Here is a 19,242-nt window from a genome sequence, read left to right on the forward strand (position 1 = left end):
ATACCCTCATGTAACTCTTCCTCTAACACTGTGCGCTAGGTGAAGTGTGGGACTAGCAGCCAGCAAGAACATTATTTTCATAAGGCAAATGTTGCTGCCCTTCATTGATGTTGTGATGGTGTCTCCAAGTATCAGCAAGCTAGGTACTGCAGAAGCTTGAGAAGTAAAATTCTATCTGAAATACTCTGTGATATACCAGGTTAACCCAATCAACCACAATGAAAAATTTAAAAAAGCAGTAGCACCTCACCTCATTACCATGCACAAAATCCTATAGCTTGCTCTCTCCCCCTGGTCTGGTGAACAAATTCATCAGCTAGAGAGGATGCTATGAACTGAAAACGTATACCTACATGTATTTGAAGGAGACTGTGGTGAAGTCTATCAATGCCCTGAGAAAAGAAAGCTCTCCTGATGTGGGCTCACCCAGCAGAAGGGAGAGAGACAGCTCTTTATCTCATACAGCTGTCCTCGTGGCAAAAAAAAAGGGACGTGGAATAGTACCAAATGTTATAGTAATCATAACCACCCTGGTGTTAGTTTCAGCTCCTTGGTATCAGAAGTTAAAATGCCCTTTCAGAGTTGGTCCCTGTGCCAGAATTGCTAGAGAAACTCTCTGAACAGCAAAAGGAATGACCCATTTGTTCCTTTACAAAAGGAGGTTTTGGTGGACATTTCATCTTTCATTGTTGAGTGGTTTCACAACACAGCCTTTGCAGAAGCAGCCTGCCCTCTCTCGATGCTCTACAGAAGAGGTCTGCCCTATCCTGTCCTTAAACAAGGGACAAGGCATATCCAGACTCAGAGGGTATAGCCTCACCAATTTAATCTCAGTCAGAAAAGCACCACTGCAGTCCAAACCCAAACAGTCTCAGAGTCATTGATATGGCTCCACTTACTTTGCCAAGAATCCTCAACACTGATAAATTGCCTCTTTTTCCAGTTTCTGACCAGTATTGAATTGGAGGTTACAGTTATCAAGTCCTAGAGTGAGAGGGCCTGGTTAGCTTTAAGAAGTTTAATGAAGTACACAGAGCTCTGAACCTCTCAGGCACTGCCTGTAACTTGCGCTACCCAAGTAAAAATCACAAGCTCTAGAGCTGTCACTGCCAGAACACATAATCAGTAATGTCTTGCCACATTCAACTGACAGCCATCAACCCGCTGCACCAACAGCATGGTCTCCTGCTTCGCCTCGGATGTGAAAGATGGAAAAGAACACGTTTCTGAAGAGCAAAGTCTCCCAGAAATGACACCTGAAGCTCTCAGGATGTTATGTTGGACAATTCAGTTGGACTCTCTTCCTGTAAAACAGTCCATAATCTACTATGACATAACTCCAAAGATAAAATGAGTGCCCTTTGTGCTTGTGGCAATCTACCTATACTATTGTCACTGCCCACCTATGTCATTGCTTCTCCTGTGCTGTGTCGTAACTACCCATTTAGGCTAATTTTCCTAAAATTAGTCCTAATCCCACCCTAGAATCTAGTTCTGGTTCTGCACTGGCATGAAACCAGCACTGCAGAGGTCAGAGTCATGCCCAAGAAACAGCTTACTGTCCCCCTCACTCTTCCATGTAACATCTCTATAACATCATACCTGCCACTGTTTTCCTGACTGGCTTGGCATGTATGTTGCTGGGAGGCTTCGAAGGCTGTTTTTCATGGTTGGCCCTACAATCGTACCCCCTGTCTCACTTGAGGAAGGCTCATTGGCCACTGCCATTTGGTACTGGGAGTAGTTGTACAGGTTGTTATAGCAAGGATACAGGGATGGCTGGTAAAAACTGCTGTAGTAGGTGGAGTCCACAACCAACTCAGACGTGCTCTCCAAGTGCCCTCTGCTGGGGATGGAAGGGATGTCCTGAATGAGCATCCGCCCCTCTGGAAAAGAAAAAAAAACAAGCATTATGAAAACGGGAGGCTCCATGAAGACGATTACCTTTCATCTTCTGATGAGCTACTGCTTCTCCTACAGGCCGGACAGAGAGCAGTAAACAGGAAGAGGAGGGAGCTGAAGGCAAAACATGACTGGATGTTTGGTGGAAACTCAAGTGGACTGATAACCACTCAAATCCCAAGACACACACCACGGAGTGCAAAACAGCAGACAAAACCAACTGCAAGTTAAGACAAAGCTCTGAATCCTCAATCAGCACCAGTTGATGGGATAATGATTTACATCACCTAACTTTACAGTCTCCTATTATTTTTAACATGTAACAGAGTGCCAAGTCCCTTTTAACTCCCTGGAAATAGAAAGCCCTTAGCAACAGAATGACCCCTCTCCAGTTAGTGCCCTGAAGCTGAGAGGACACTTCCTGAACATGCCTCAAAGAAAGGCCAACAGCCACAAAGCCAAGAGAAGCTGCAGTAGGGAAAACACTGTATGATCAACCAAGTTATTTCAGAAACCCATATGCCACCTGGGAGCAGTGAGGCCCTCAATCCTTGCCTGGCCTCCATACCCAAATTTAGCTCGTGTTTACCTACAAACAAAATCGCACACCATTAGCAAAAGAGAAGGAGGAGAAGGGTACTGCTTGTGACTTGCTGAACACTCTACTGTGCCTCCAGACGAGGGTCTAGCAGCTGGCTGCTCTCTCCACAGGCATGGTTTGCCTCTCCTGTCATTCCCTAAGATGGGAGTGCTTCTCAGGGGATGTTCTAAGCCATGATTTCCTCACTACACTGTCAACCAGTGCCTTGCAATATTTGCAAGCATAAAAAAGGAAGGTGCTTGTTGGTACTGTTTCGCAGCCAAGCTCTTTCGGACATGTTACATCAGCTACATGGCTGAGCCTGACAGCAAAAAACTGCCACAACCTTAGAAAGAGTAACCATGTGGTGAATATACATTTACATATTAAACAAGGGAAAAAGTTAAACAAATAAATCCCACCATGCCTGCAGCTCTGATTCTTGTTTATATCCCTGCAGCCCTGCCCTGCACCAGTCCTCTATAAGGTCCTCTGCTCTTCCCATGATGTTGTCTAACTGTATTGTGGATGAGGAAAGGATGTGGCTTAAAGCATAGTGAAGAGCTCTCAAGGGCTATCAGTATGGAGACAAGCAGCATGGACAACAGGCACGTTGAAATGAAATAACAGCCCTAGGAGACAATTCAGGCAGGCCTACTTTGTTTTGCATCTTTCTCTTGGTGTATCTGCATTTTGGTTACTTACCTGTGAAATGAATATGGTGGCACTTACCAGCCTCTCAGTCATGGTAACAACTTTTACTGCACGGTTTATTAGCTGCATACTAGATCCAATGATCAGTTTTACCAATTATTGCCATTTACAATGCAACTCTGTTTTGCTTCTTCAGCTATAATGAAAGCTTTGTGCAATTATGAATCATCTCCTTCCAGGTCACTAAATTATACAGTGCTCCCATTCAGTTCTTGCTGACATTTTATTGACATGAATGAACTATACACATTTATTAGCAAAGAGAGTGTTTTATGCCTCCTGCATCTGATTTTTCTGCTTCTCAGAACCAGGCCAGCTGGCTTTGTTTATTTAAAGTACTTCTCAAATTTGTATACAGAACAAGAGCTGTCTGCAATGCCACAAAAGACTCTTCACACTTTTTACACTTTCATATTTTTATGGGTTTTTTATTGCTACCGTTCTGCTTCTGGGCAGGGCTCTTCAAGTCCTTTAGTCCATGTCTTTGATAAAACCAGAACTTAGACCACTGGCACTGAGAAGTCAACAACTCTGATAAATCACAGCACAAGCCTGACTCCCTTCCTCAAACTTAGCTCTCGAATAAAGCTATATTCCATTTGTTCTGTGTTTCACACTGTAGAACAGAAGCCAAAAGCAAAATCCTCCAACACATTCTCTGCTGGGATACAGATTTCACATGTAACAGAGACACACAAGGTAGCCGTCTCCAGAACTCCTGACAGGGCTATGCTATGCTGCACAAATATGCAATTTCGTCTAAAACCCTCTGCAGTGCCTTTCCATTTGCAGTGCATCATTAGAAGTGCTAATACTTTCCATTAACAATACCAGGACCAGGAAGATGTGGCCTCTTTACACCTACATGATCTGGATGATTGGATCAAGGTTACCCTCAGTAAGTTCACGGACAACATTAAGTCAGGTGGGAGTGTTGATCTGCGCTCTGCAGAGGGATCTGGATGGGCTGGATCGATGGGCCAAGGCCAGTGGTGTGAGGTTCAACAAGGCCAAATAACAGGTCCTGCACTTGGGTCACAACAACCCCAGGCAGTGCTACAGGCAGGGGGCAAAGTGGCTGGAAAGCTGCCTGGTGGAAAAGGACCTGGGGGTGCTGATTAAGTGGCGGCTGAACATGATCCAGCAGTGTGCCCAGATGGCCAAGGAGGCCAATGCCTGTATCAGGAATAGTGTGGCCAGCAGGACCAGGGAAGTGACTGTGCCCCCGTACTCAGCACTGGTGAGGCTGTACCTTGAGTACTGTGCCCAGTTCTGGGCCACTCACTCCAAGAAAAGCACTGAGGTGCTGAAGCATGTCCAGAAAAGGACAATGGAGCTGGTGAAGGCTCTAGAAAGTAAGTCCTGTGAGGGGCAGCTGAGGGAGCTGGAGTTGTTTAGCCTGGACAAAAGGGGGCTCATGAATGACCTTATCACTCTCTGCAACTACCTGAAAGGAAGCTGTAGCAAGGTGGGAGTCAGCCTCTTCTTCCAGGCAACTAGTGACAGGACAAAAGGAAATGGCTTCAAGGTGTTCCAGGGGAGGTTCAGGTTAGACATCAAGAAGAACTTCTTTACCAAAAGGGTTGTTAAGCATTGGAATAGGCTGCCAAAAGAGGCAGTGGAGTCACCACCCTCGGTGTGGCACTCAGTGCTATGGCTGAGTTGACAATGTGGTGATTGGTCAAGGGTTGGACTTGATGATCTTAGAGGTCTTTTCCAACCTAAATGTTTCTGTGATTCTGATTTTGTGATACACAGGAAAGGTGAGCCACCCTAGGTGTCAGCAGTTAAAAGGAAGAAGGGCAGGAAGTAGTCAGTTTTGCTGCAACTTTTGGAAGGGTCTCAGGCACTACACTTCCTAACCTGGGACAAGATGGGCTAGGCTAGACTAGAGATCTGTCCGTAACTATCCATTGGTGAGTTTGCATTCCTGATGCCCCTTTGATGTTCTAGTGGTTGATAGTTCCTTGCTGAAGAGCAGCAGTGGCAGTTTTCTGCTGCATTAAGGATTCAAAATAAAATGCTTTTTGCGCCTCCTTTTCTCTCTCTCCCTTCTATCTGTGGTTTGGGCTACCATCATTTGGCAGTAGAGGTGCAGAAGGGTTGACCCATTTTTCCCTTATGTAGCTGCACAACAGCCACCAGTGGGTCAGTGCTCAGGGCTGTTACAAACTCACCAGAAGGATCTTCTACTTTCCTTCTGCTGTTCCTCCACTCTCTAGTAATCTTTACACTACAATCAGCTGCTTTCTACAGAGTCAGTCTATGGAGCTGGCTCATTCAGCCACCCATGCAGTCATACACATAAATCCACAAGCATCAGCAGTATGGGGCATTTTTCTCTTATAAACAGAGAATGGAATCCGTGGTCTTTGTAACATCTCTGAGCTGCAGGGCCACGCCATAGGGATGTGCCCCAGGAGATTAGTAATAAAAATAGGAGCCATGGGAAAGTTCAAATGAAGGGACAGAGACATCTAACTTCATAATGAACTGGGGCTCCCGTGACAGCTCGGGAAAGACAGCCATTTCCCTAAATCCCAAGACACATCATGTTCCTGAAGATGGAAGGACTGGTAAGATCTGACAAAGGGCAGGAGAAAACGGCAAAGTATTTCAGCTTACACTTTCCTCCCAAATTTAGGAGGTTAGATTTTCTCTGATGTCATGCTTTGGGACCAGTATCTGCTTTTTCTTCTCCAGCAGCATCTGGAGCAGATTCGGTGCTTCACCTGGGAGAAAGGAGACACTTCAGGAAAGGGAGACAATTCATGAAAGACATGACTTTGTGCCATCCTCACCTGAGCAGAAGTCAGGTCAGCCAAGGTCAAACCACTTCAAGGGTTACCCTAAACTCTTTACAGACTTTAAGCATCCAGACAAAGAGAAGGATGCATCTGGAGAGCCAAGGTCTTGCAGGTCTTAAACAACTGTGGAATGCAACAGCTCAAGGGCAGGCCTGCATTCCAGCTCTATGCTCTTACCTCATCCAGCCTGGCAGATTCTCCTACTACTACTAGTCGTCTCCCACTACTAATGTATAGATCATACATATACAATACATATAGAACATATACAACTGTATAGACATTAAGGGGAAAGAATTTTGCTATTAATGGGGAAAGCCCTTGACTTTTTTTGAGTAATGAAAGTTCAGAAGAAAAGCAGGTCACATCAGCCAGCACCTACATGTGGTACCTTCAAAGCAGTGCTTAGTGCCAAAGGGACCAGAACTAAAGGCCAGATAATCCTGCTGAACTGTCCTAGGGAAAAAACAAAGCACTAAGAGATGTGCCTAGAGAAAATTTCAGGTTTATGGTATGCCATGGGGATTTTTTTCCCTGTCCATGCCAGTTCTTCTCCAGCACACTGCTTCTAGGCTGCAGCATCTTCAGGCACAACCACTGTCTGCAGAATAGGACAGATCTATAGGAACCAATGGCTGTATCTAAACTTTACCTAGTTGGAGCTTCTCTGGTTGGTCCTTGGCCTGTACCTGTAATGCTAGACTCCCACCTACGGGCTGAACCTTCCTACAGCTTCAATTCCAGCAGCTCAATGAGCAAAGTGTCCTCCTCAAGGCACGCTGTCAGCCTGTGGCTGTGTTTTCTGCCAGCCAGATGAGAATACCAAGGTTAAGAAAGCAGCTTTTAGCAGGTTGGGGTTTTTTTCTTCCAAATGTAATTCAACACAGCTGAATTGTTCTGCTGCCAAGGAGGGGGTCCTCCCTGCCATACAGCTTGCTGCACTACAACACCTATACATGAGGGGCAGCCCTGAGGTTCATTGCTCCAAAGGGAGCAACTTTTGGGAGGCATTAAGCTCTCAGGAATACAACCCCTGCTGCACTGTCAGGCTCTCATTCTGCCCCTCCACCTGCCCTTTAAAACATGAGGGCTGCTACAGGTACTGGGCTCATGCCTTGACTGCCTTCACCCTCTACATGGAAAAACTGGGAAGGGCTCCTGTGCCTTTCCTCTGCTACTACACACAGATTTGAGTATTGTGCAAATTGTGAATAGGCAAAAATATGGAACTGAGCCCATACAAGAAGGTACAGAAATTAGAATCAAAAAAAGTTGTTAAAATTATTGCTCAGTTTTTGGAACATCAAATCTACAGTGTAGGGTCATCAGAGGCTCTCCATCTGTAAGCAACACTCTTGCAGTGAGACAGAAGTACCCCTTCAGGCAGTTGTGTCCTTGAATCTCTAAGCTCTTCTCTATGTCTTTACTAATTCCTGTAGAGAACCGATGCTACTTTTTTTGCACTATGTACACAGTGTGAAATATGGCTCACTCTTTCATAGAAGATCAATATAATGAACAATAAATACTGTTATTGATCTTGCAGTGTTGTAGATGACTCTCCAGCTCTATGGCATATTAATAGTAGTTAACCAGTAATTCATTTCAGGGTGGCTGGTATTTTCTTTTAAAGAAGGTGAGTACTAGGGGTCAGTTACACATACAGGTCTTTTACATTCAGTAACCTATGATGGGCTTCTGCCTTCACTTAGCAGAGCACGGTGAAAAACAGTGGTCCAGTCCTCAGCTAATGTAAACCAGTCTCAGACCATTTACTTCAATAAAGCTATGGCGATTTACACGAATTGCAGATATGCATGGCAAAGTCAACGCAGAAGCCAGTATATAGATCATCTGGGAGGAGAAAGGAGAAATTCCAGGGAATTCACAAGAATTTCTATCATCACCTCTTTCTCACAGATGCAATTGTGTTTTAAAAGACGCTTAGTGAGAAATACCAACATTGAAGTCTGAAGGCTGAGCACAGAGCACTTCCTATTCCTACTGGTACTGTTAAGAGCCAGTTTTACATCTTATTATACACCAAACCCAGTAATTTAAGTATGTCTGGGTAAGTCTCTGATACTGAGGTCAAATGACACAGGGTCCCTATGACTAAACTTTCTCAGCATAATAAAACAAGGTGGTAGCACCAAAGTGCCAACTGGGAATGGTTACTGTACCACACAGGAATCTAGGGGAGATTATTAGTCAGTTCAGGACAGAGCACACCAGGAACTGTCTTATAAATCTGGATAGTACAGTCACATTTCAATGCCTGGGAGCAGGCACTGGCATGGTTCAATTCAGTCATGCGGCCATTACACCTGATTAATCTTCATCTGCTTGTGCATTTCAGAAAAGGGATTTGTATATGCTTTGTGGCAATGAAGATAATTTCACTGCCCACCCATGTATTAAACCTATGGTTAACAGTTTTTATTTCCTCTATGCCTATAGAGATTCCTCGTGTACATAGACCTGCTGTTGAAAATGCAGAACTGTGACTACTCAAGTAACACATTTACTCATGGAGCAAGTAGGCACATCCATTGCCCAGTGAGCAGAGTTCAGCTACTGGTAAGTTTTACATTTCCTGTAGTTTTCAGTTCAGAGTGGCTGTTTTCATCAGTACAGTTCTGATATTTTCCTGCAAGCTATGCCACTAAAACACCAAAAACTATTTATTCAGTCAGGAAACACTTGTCTTCATACCTCAAAAGAATCCTGGATTCATACCTGACAATTTCTCCTTGCTCATAAAGCGCTGATGCACTCCTATTATCTGGTTTAGTAGTATTAAGTCTTGCAAAGCATTAGTTTAGTTCAATTCATAGCTGGCTTTGAGGTCGGACAGTAGCCTTGAACAAGGCCAATATGAAATCACTCCCTAACATCATAATCAGAAACTCTGGTACAATATGTTTCTCCCACCAGACAATCATGACAGAGCTATTTCAGATGTCAAAAAAAGCTGGCACCATTACTTACTTTCTGCTGAGACACTCTGCCTCCCAAGGAACAAAACCCACACACTTGCTCTGCCTTTGAGACGAATACTTCTGTTCTCTTCCCATCAGAAGTTGAGGATTATCTTTGGTTCCAGCACTGAACTTTTAGCTTGCTATAAAGTTAATGTGCTAGACAATGTTCATTTCAGGCAAGGCTGTGGGGTTGTGTATTTTCTGCCACCCCCAAAAAAGGCCATTATCTGTAATTACCCATTACCATGCATAATTATTTCTTCTATTCTCGTCTATGGCCCCCAGGATTTTATGCTGTTACGGCTCACTGCATTATCTTATCAAATTTGTTAAGTAAGCTTTTTTGACCTTTTGAGCACTTGTCACAGCATATACAAAAGCTGGCAGTAAATTGTCTAAGCACCTAGTGTGTAATTTATTATTTGTACCTTGCAGAGTGATCCCATACAGAACAGTACACATGAACACCTTCCCTATTCCATCTCCCTGCTTTAGCTAAAATCAGAGGAAAGGAAATCTCTTCAGTAAAAGAGAATGGGAAGAGGCTGAGGACTCTAAATAAGAGTTGAGGAACATGACAGCAATAAGCAGCTAAGCCTGACCATCAAGTTCTGGAGAAGATCCCAGAGGCTCTCTTCTCCTATGCCACCTTTTCTCTTTCTCCTCTCCCTCCACAGAGTCTGACTGAACTATTTTGGCTTCTTTTCAACCTTTGTAACTCTGCCCATCCCCAGTCTTTCACATAGAAGCCCACTTACTCCTCCTTTCAGCAAGCAGAGCACAAACCACCCCATCTCCCATTTACAGCTTCTGTCAATGCAGTATAGGTTCCTAAGAAACAAATTTGGTCCAAGATGCCATTCACAGGGTTTGTCCTTTAAGGATACTGATGTGAATGTGTGAAGCACCAGGGTTTTGTCTCTCCACTGTTCTAAAACCTCCCAGCAAAGGACCAGACACTGACCTGCATTCCAGTACTGTTTTAGCTAACAGCTTCATTGCACTACAAGTCTACTTCATATTTCTATTCCCTCTTCTTCCTACGGCACTGAAATCAAAGGCTTCAGAGAACGAGGGCTGTCAAGAAATCAGGATAGCTAATGCCCTGTATCCTGACTTTTGTCTTCCCCTTAGTCCTCCATTTATCAATATACTCGAGAGGGTGTTGTATCTTAAAATCTCTCTTTTAGGTGAAAATATGCATAAAACTCTCAGCTCACATCACTATTTGCAAAGAGATACTTAAGAAATCACAACTCAACAAATTACAGTAAAAAACACAATTTGGTGCCTTTGAACTCTGTGGTTAATAAACTTCCCAAGAATCAGAAAATTTGAGATACTTTTCTGCCATCATGACAAATCAAAGGAAATGTCAAGGATCAAGTATTTACTCCGAACTAAAGTATGAGAATTGCTGTAACACAAGGTATGCAGAATCATGCCTTTCAGATCTGCCAATGAAAGCCTTCTTCTTAAAAGCACTAGGAGCACCTCTGCCTAAAAGACTGAAAACACAGAGACCCTGGATTCCTGAAAGCAACCCTGAATTCAGATCCTAAGAGATGGCTACCTGAGTCACTGCTGTGAAGATAAAACCCTTTCCTGTATTTCTCCACAGTTTGCAGCGCTCTGGCCCATCACTCTGTGCTGCCTCTCAGGCAGCAGTGAGGTGGAGACCACTCAGTGACCACAATAAGACAGTAAACGCAGGTGAAAAGCAGGGCCCACAGACCAGGAGGGGAGTTCGAGCTTGTACATGTCCTGAAACCTAGTTTCTGAGATGTACAGGGTTGTCCTACTCTCATTCACCTACGGAAAGCCACATCTGCAACACTCTCAGTTGTTTTGACTAAAAAGCTTTTGAGAAAACTATGTCTTTTCCTCCCTCCCCCAATTGCCAATGTTATGGCCCCATCTTGAGCTCAAAGGCCAAATTCAGTGGTTCTTTTTCCTTCTTGTTTGGAATACCTTCCCAAACAGCACTGGATACCCAGCTGTGGTAAAATGTCAGGTATCAGCTATATCAGGACGTGGGCTAAAAAGCAGCTGTGTCTCCAGGTTAAGAGTATAAAAAGCATAGCCAAAACAAGTTTATTGCCACCACAGTACCTCTCCAACCCTTAAACAGGGAACATAGATTCTCAGCAGATGTACACCTTTCTTCTCAAAGCAGAAAGACATTAGAAAAACAAACCAAAATCAAATAAAGTAACAAAAAATTCCACCCAAACCAAAGTAAACAAAGTAACCAACAAACCAAACAAACAAAAAGCATGTGATCTACCAATTCTGAGCCTCTTGCAGTCTCCTGGCCTCTTCCTTGGAATCTACCAATTCCTTCTCATCTACCCCACTGCTTTATCATGGTTATGTGTTATCACCTGCTAACTCCTACCATGCTTATCACCTCCTCCCACCACGCCCAAGACAAAATAACCAGTCATTGCAGACCTAACAGGTCCCTGACAACTAGGGCTGCCTGGGTGTCCCAAAAAAACCCTTGCCAGATGAGGCAGATGGACTGTGATTTCAGCCAACATTACTGGTGAGGAGCATAATGGCAGCAATGTCTGCAGGTGCAGGGCATGTGTCCTGGGGTCAGGAGACAGCTTTATCCACCAAGACATCAACATCTGCGCTTCTCAAGGAATACTTGACTGCCAGCACAATAATCATTTTCACCTTGAAGGAATAAGTATTATTTTTTTCACTCTTTAGGAATAAGTCGAGTGATCCTTGAGCAAAGTTTTTCCAGTTCCACCTCTGAAGGGCTAAACCAGTTCTAGGGTGGGATAACAGATCTTAACCAAGAGCGACATTTGCCAGAAGAGGCACTCTAGAAATAAGTGTTATGCAACATTTCAAGAAAATCTGAGAGACTCCAGAATAAAGGCTATTTCCTATTGTCTTGCTTGTGTCCTATGGTAAATTCACCCAAGACACACTCATGGGATTCTGCATCCCCATGCCACTGCTGCTCACAACACCAAGACCATGAAATGACACAGAAAACTTCAGCTTGAGCTGATATAGTCTGGCAAAGGCATAAGCAATTCCAAACAATGATACTGAAGATTAAATCTTAGATAAAGGGATCACTAAAGTGCAAAATAAATTGCTTCTTTCACTCCAGGAGATGTTTTCTGGTCTTTTAATCATTCCTATGTCTCCTGCACGAACTCTTCCAAGTTCAAGTCCAGGTGTGCAGGTCCAGACCATCGCTACATCCCCACCACTAGCTATAAAGAGAAACCTAGGGAACAGTATGAACAGTGGAACAGATGTGACAGTTCCCCTGCCCCCTCTCCTAGCCTTCCACTGGTTTTGGCTCAGTTATGCTCCTGAGTCTCCTGTGGTCTGCTTAATAACCACTGATGATTTCCCTTCCAATGTTCCTTTTTATCCCACTTTCCAGTATGTACAATGTCCTCAGGGAAGGAGTCCCACTAGCACTAGTTCCACAACCACCTCACTAGCTTCCCAATTACCACCAATCTTCTTCTGCCAAGAAGAGCTGTGCTAGTCCTTGGTCATCCTTTTCCACAAGGAACCACTAACATTCAGCACAGTACCCACCAAGGCCACTAGCTCTGCAGTGACAATGTTTCTTGGGGACGGATTTCTCCATTTTTCACTTCTGGTACAGGTTAAAAGGGCTTCTGCTTGCATGTGACTGATCGTCTAACTAAGTCTTCCTGCAGTGCACTTCTGTCTTCTGCAGTGCTTGCCAGTTTACGTACCTTTCCATCACCTACTAAGACAACCTGTGGTGATGCCAGATTTGTGTCCAAGATACCAATGAGATGACCACACAGCTTACAGCAAAGAGCAGGTCCCTGTGAGATGCCTCCAGAAACACCATTGTGTTAAGATTCCCCACTCAGACCTACATTTTCAAACTGACAGGATCATTCTCCTTAAAACCATGTAACACATAAGATGCTGATTTTCTGTCAGTTCAGTTTCCTGGTCAAGATGTCAGGGGATACAAAAATCAAAAGCCTTCCAGAATTTGCTTCCATCAATATGTCACTTCGCCAAACAACTCTGTAACAATAAAAGATTACTAACTTGACAGAATCTTTACCCATGAACTTCTGTTTAATCATGTGTGAACATCCTCTAACAGCTGCATTTCTCCCCTTCTTGCATATTTCAGTTTGCTGTGGATTGTTTTCACAAAAACTGATGTCAGGCTGATGGATTTGTAGCCACCCATCCCACGGCACTCATTTTTCTTAAACACTGGTATGACATCAGCTTTCTTCCAGACTTAGGAATTTCCCCAGTGTTAAAAGCTTACTGGAAATCACAGAATGGGTAAGGTTGGAAGGGACCACAGTGGGGGTCATCTGGTCCACCCTCCCTGCTCAAGCACATCCTAGAGCACATGGCACAGGATTGCATCCAGACAGTTCTTGGATATCACCAGTGAGGGACAAGCCACAAATCTTCAGCCAAGGTTGTTTTTTTTCTTCTTTTTAGTACTGCATGCAAGTTATCCAATCCTGCTGATTTCAGTTACTGTTTGAAATGAAAGCAGAATGTCACCATCTCCATATACAGCAGCACTATCTGCCTTTTTTCAAAGCAAGGATCAGAAAAAAAATCATTGAGCATTTCTTCCTATCTTCCACATGTAGAGTTATTACCAAATAATGGCTGAAATTACTGTTAACCGTGTCTGTGTGTTCCTAATACAATTCAAACCCCTCACAATTTTATGATTTTTAGTTAATTTTATTATTCACACAAAACAGTATTTTTTAAAAGAAAATGTGATTTGAGAGAAAACAAAGCAAGTAGGGAGCAATTTCAACCAGAAGACTGCAGCTTGGCATAGTAAGTTTCTCAGTTCTACATATAAACCCAGTCCATATCCACCTAAGAGGAGCTGAAATACCACCACTGATTCCAGAAGAAGTGCAGAAGGCATATTTTGTTCACATTCAGTGTACACTTAAAAAAGATGATCTGCTGCAAATATTTAGCAGGCAATTTACCAATCCTCCTAATATGGCAGAAGAAATAAAACCTACAAAACATAATTTTTTATTTCCACACTTAATTTAGGCTCCAGCCCCTACAGCAGCAAATTCAACTTTTAACATCTTCTGTCACTTAATACAGTAGAGTAGTCTATTTTTTTATGTGAGCTGGAGGGCAATGTCGTTCTTTCCTTACTTGCACTTTTGGTTGTTACAACACAGCTATAGTGATCCTATTCAAATCTTAACTGGCAAAAAAAAAAGAATGGCTTTGGTAAAGAAAATACGTTCAAAAGCTTTGAATATGGCTTTGATTCTGAGAAGATGTTAGGCACTATTTTAATACTCCAGCATATGCTTGTCCACACCAAACTGAGACAGCAGGATTATTTCCATATCTAAAGTTATTAGCATTCATGACAGCTAACAGGATCAGGACCAATAAAATAAGTGGTTTAGAAAATCAGGAGCATGTGAAACAAGGGTCATTTTCAATCTTCAGTATAAAAGCTGGGAGCTTGACTTCTATGTTTGCATATATATGTATACATGTTATTATTCACCTTGAGACACCTGATTTGGAGAAAGAAATTTACAAATATTTAACTCCACACATTCAGACATCCAGCATGCTACTAAAGTAAGTAACAGGAACAAAAGCAAAAATCAACACAAGGTTAAGAAAACAGAGATTAAAGAATTTTAAAAGAAAATACAAGTGAAAAGAAATTAGGAAAGAAAATCAGATTTCTAGACAGTGACAGAAACAGCCCAGACACCTGCAGGCCCAAAGAAGCAAATTGTGAGGAGGAGAAAGAAACTCAGTGTGGATTAAATGTAAAAGGATTTAAGTCATTAACAAGAGATCAAAGGGAACATTAGAAGGGAGGGAAGGCTTTACAAGTGTCTGAGATAGGAGACCTTGGAGGAAATATGACTAGGATAAAATCATTATGCCTCACACTAAAAATAATAAAGGGAGTAGGACGATGGTTGGAATTAGCTGGAGTCCATGCTTGGTTATAAGCTATATGATGCAAGAAACCCAGAAGATTTCTAAAAAAAGACCAGCTAAAAATAACAGGAGGGCTTTTTCACTCTACCTAATATGTGATGCAAAAACTAATATCGGGAGTGGTAAACAACCATGGCAGACACCCACTGGGCCTCAGCAAGTGAGCAAAAATCACATGGATGTGCACAGCTTTTGTACATGACTGCCAGTGTTGCTTGGATGCAACAACATTTGCATTCAACAAAACCTATTTCAGTGCAAATGCAAATTGATTACTAATGAATTTTGTTCACATACAACTGAGAGAAATCCACAGTGATTGGAACTACACTGGTTTCCACCCGCTGAGGTTCAGTTGTGCCCATTATTATATATATTCAGATCAGCAAATAATGGATTATTCTATGAGCAATAAAATAGCATAAATAAAGAGTGGAGACAGAAATTAAGAAAATATAAAATAATCAGATATGCAATCTCACTGCAAAGGAAGTAAAGCTCAGTATTTAACCGATTCTCCACAAGCTCTTCAAGAAAACATAGGACAGATGTGCATGAATGATGTTTGTCACCTAAGTAAAGGTGCTATTCACAACCCTACTTAAGAGTAGCACGTAGTCAAACTCAGAACAAAGTTTAGCAGAGTTAAAAAAAAAAGAAAGAGGAATTAGAAGAAGCATATGAAAAAACAGTCTTACAAAAGAAACTGTATTTTAGTCCCACAGTGACAAATCCACTGAAAATGGGCAAACAGGTTGAATTAAGAAGTTAGCTGACAAATTAAGCAAATGAGAGCAGTCATCAAGGTGTAAGAAAGCATGTGAAAAAAGGGAGAAGCAAGAAATCAAATCAGTGCTTAGTGAGGGAAGCGTGCAGTACTCCTTCACTCCTCACTTATATCTTTTCTTAAAACAAAGAGCCCCACACATTCAGATAAGTCATAATAACTGTTTCAAGGACACAGAAAGGAACAAGAGGTTAGCTGCAGATAGTGTAGTAATGTGTCCATGGATAGTAAATTCTTAGAAATTCCTAGTACATCTTCTGCTCCTGCTCCATTCCTTATCTCAGTGTTCATAATGACAAATGGAAAAAGCACAAGCTGGCACAGATAACTCTCTAAACCTGAATGCTCATATGCAAATGTCTGTGTGAGGGAGGAAGAGCTTCCAAGGCACAAAGAACAATAGGATGTGCTGACCACCGTTAGGTGGGAAGAGAAACTGGTGCTAGGCCAGTGAACACAGTAAACTCTGTGCAGCACACAGTATTTGCTGCTCAGCAGGGATCTTGCTCTAACGAGGAAACCTCATGTGGCATGAGAAAACTGGACAGCAAGATGCTGGAAACACATAAAGCCCTATAGTGAAATATTTTTAAAAACGAAAAACCCCAAACAAACAACAAAAAACACAACAAAAAACCAACCAACCAACCAACCAAAAAAAATTATATTCCAAATTCTTTAGGGGAAAAAAATCTTTTCTGAAATGTGAAAGAAGGACAGAAACACCTGTTGAGCTCCCTGTGGTCTTCATCTCCATTTCCATCTCAGGGTTGATCAGCCTTTCTCTCCCATATTAAGTGGATCTGGGTAGGTCATGATTGGTCTCTGGCACCCTTGCTTCCCTGACACGATCCAGAAAGCTCTCCCCAGTCCCTACCTCTGGTGAAAACAGCCCTGGACAAGTCTCCAAGAACCACTTGCACAGAAAAAGAAAAGCAATCTTCTCTGAGGGTTTTCCAAGTCTGTTTACACTTACATTTGTTTCTGCACTTCCACTGAAGTTTCAGACATGATTGTAAGCCTCAAAGGAAAAATAAAAATTCTTCCTTCAGAGACTCAACTCTGAAAATTGCCACTAGTTCTACTTGTTTCATCAATACTTTTGGCAGAGCCTGTGCCTCAGTGAATAAACATGTCTGGCACTTCAGACATTAGCTCAGTTAAAACTCAGGCAGTTACACAGATGTGCATGCAAAGCTGCAGTAACAAACACTGCTTGAAAGGAGCAGCAGGAAAAGTGCAAGCTTTGCAAGCTGCAGGCTCCATAACTGGAGAATTAACTGGAAACATCTAATCAGGGATGCAGAACCCTGTAACATTATGATTTATTTAATGCAGTCAAACAACAGTCGGAGGCAATGAATCATATAGGAGATGACAAAGCTAGAGGGGATTTCTGTCATCTAGTTTAACCTGCACATTGATCAGAGTTTACCCCCATATTAATCACTTGAGATTGTAATCTAACACACTCTTAAACACCTCTCCTGATTATGCTTCACTTACCCCCTTGTCCTCATGCAGGTCACTCCGTTGCTAATTGCACTTCTAGTTAGGAGAAAAAGTGTCTAGTGTCTAATTTAATTTTGCCTTTTTTAGTTTCAAGCCGTTGCTCCTTGTTATGCTGTCTCAAGCACTGTAAATAATCCCTCCCCCTCCTCCATATTATTACCTCTCAAATATTTATAGACTGTTATATCCACCCTTAGACTCCTTTGCTACAAGCCATACATCATTTTTGTCACCCTTCCCTCTATCCTTTCAGATTTATCTATGTCCTCTTATAATGAGATGCTCAAAACTCCTTTGCTGTTTTCCCAAATACAGTGAACTCGGAGCAGCAGAGGGGCTGAAATGCTCATCCCTCCTTGCTTCACAAGCAATGCCTTTTTAAACAACTCTGAGCAGAACATGTTATTCTGATAGGAACTGAAAATTACAAAGCCATGGCCACCACACTATGGAGTGGTTCATTCATCACATAGTTGTATCAGTCAGGTATTAAAAAAGCATACTAAGGGGAAGTTTTATCCTAAATCAAGGAAGGATTCTTCAAAGCAAAACACTTCCACAATATTTACTTAGTACAGCCTGAAAGAGCAGCTAAGAAAACCACCTTAAATGCTGGAGACCACCTTCAGGAACTGCTTTCCGAGACAAAGTCTAACTTGTGCTGTGGAAAACATGACAATCCAAGAAGGTAGAACAGTTCATAAACTCTTACAAGAGACACATACAAATGTGATTCTTTTTCTCTCAACTGCAACAAACTGGAGAAAACCAGATGATAATGATGGATGGAAAAGTATTAGTTATTAACAAGTGAAGGATGCAAAACTTCTTTCTTTGTTAGCTGTTACAATCCAGTAAAGACGTCACATTAAACTACAGTCTTTACTTTTGAACAGAGATTTTTTGTGGGGGAGAGAAGCAATGGAAGGGATGCTTGGAGATCTTGGGGAGATGGCAGGGCCAGGAGGTAGCCAGCAACTAAAACTAGTAAAGAAGCAGCTGTAGGTCCAGCAGGAGAAAATCATTCTTTGAAAGTAATGAGGAGACCAAGACATAAGGGAAGAGCAGGAGGATGGACCAGTAACCACTGTAGACTCATCAAGCTCTCTGAGGGCCTACAACCATCATGTCAGCCCTTGCATGGGCAACCAAAGCTAATGCTGCCTTCTCCTGCTCACTCTTGATGAGGCTGCTGTTACCTGAACTATCAATTCCCTCCACCACCTGTCAAACCCCACAATGCTAATTCTTTGCTAAAAATTCTACCATTGAGTGTTACTAGGTCAAAAGAGTCAGGATTTCTTCCACAGGCTTGCAGATGCTGATCACTATTGAGGCTGACTGAACTTCAAACTTCAATACACTGACTTAATGTCAATGCAAACAAGTAGGCATTTCAGAGATTCACAGAATAGTCTAGTTTGGAAAGAACCTCTAGAGACCAGCTGGCCCAAATTCTGCTCAAAGCAGGGATGGCTTCCCAACTAGATCACGTTGCACAGACATTATCCAGACAAGTTTTGAGTCTCCCTGAGGATGGAGGCTCCACAACCTCTCGGGACAACCTGTTGCAGTCCTTAAGCACTCTTAAGGTGAAATGTCCATGGCAGCTTCCTCATGATACCCACCGGTTGACTAAAATGAGGCTTTTTGACGAAGGCGAAATTCTGACAGCACATGACACTATACTGTAAATACCTTTAGAAATAGGAAAAGATCTCTGAGATCATCAAGTCCAACCCTTGATCCACTAAGCCATGGTTACTAGACCATGGCACTAAGTGCCGCATCCAGTCTCATCTTAAAAACCTCCAGGGACAGTGAATCCACCACCTCCCTGGGCAGCCCATTCCAATGTCTGATTACTCTCTCTCTGTAAAAAATTTCTTCCTCATATCCAAGCTAAATCTCCCCTGGCAGAGCTTAAGACCATGCCCTCTTGTCCTACTG

General features: G+C 42.6%; 1 protein-coding gene across 1 annotated transcript in view; it reads right to left on the reverse strand.

Moving 5' to 3' along the window:
- Positions 1-19,242, reverse strand: part of DMRT1 (doublesex and mab-3 related transcription factor 1) — a 67,167-nt gene that overhangs the window by 40,128 nt on the left and 7,797 nt on the right. Inside the window, 1 exon segment of the mRNA XM_018070529.3 lies at positions 1,603-1,886. Within this exon segment, the coding sequence (XP_017926018.2) occupies positions 1,603-1,886 (284 nt within the window).

Source organism: Manacus vitellinus, unplaced genomic scaffold, assembly GCF_001715985.3.
Source record: "Manacus vitellinus isolate BGI_N305 unplaced genomic scaffold, ASM171598v3 scaffold_18_pilon, whole genome shotgun sequence".
Taxonomy (NCBI): Eukaryota; Metazoa; Chordata; class Aves; order Passeriformes; family Pipridae; genus Manacus; species Manacus vitellinus.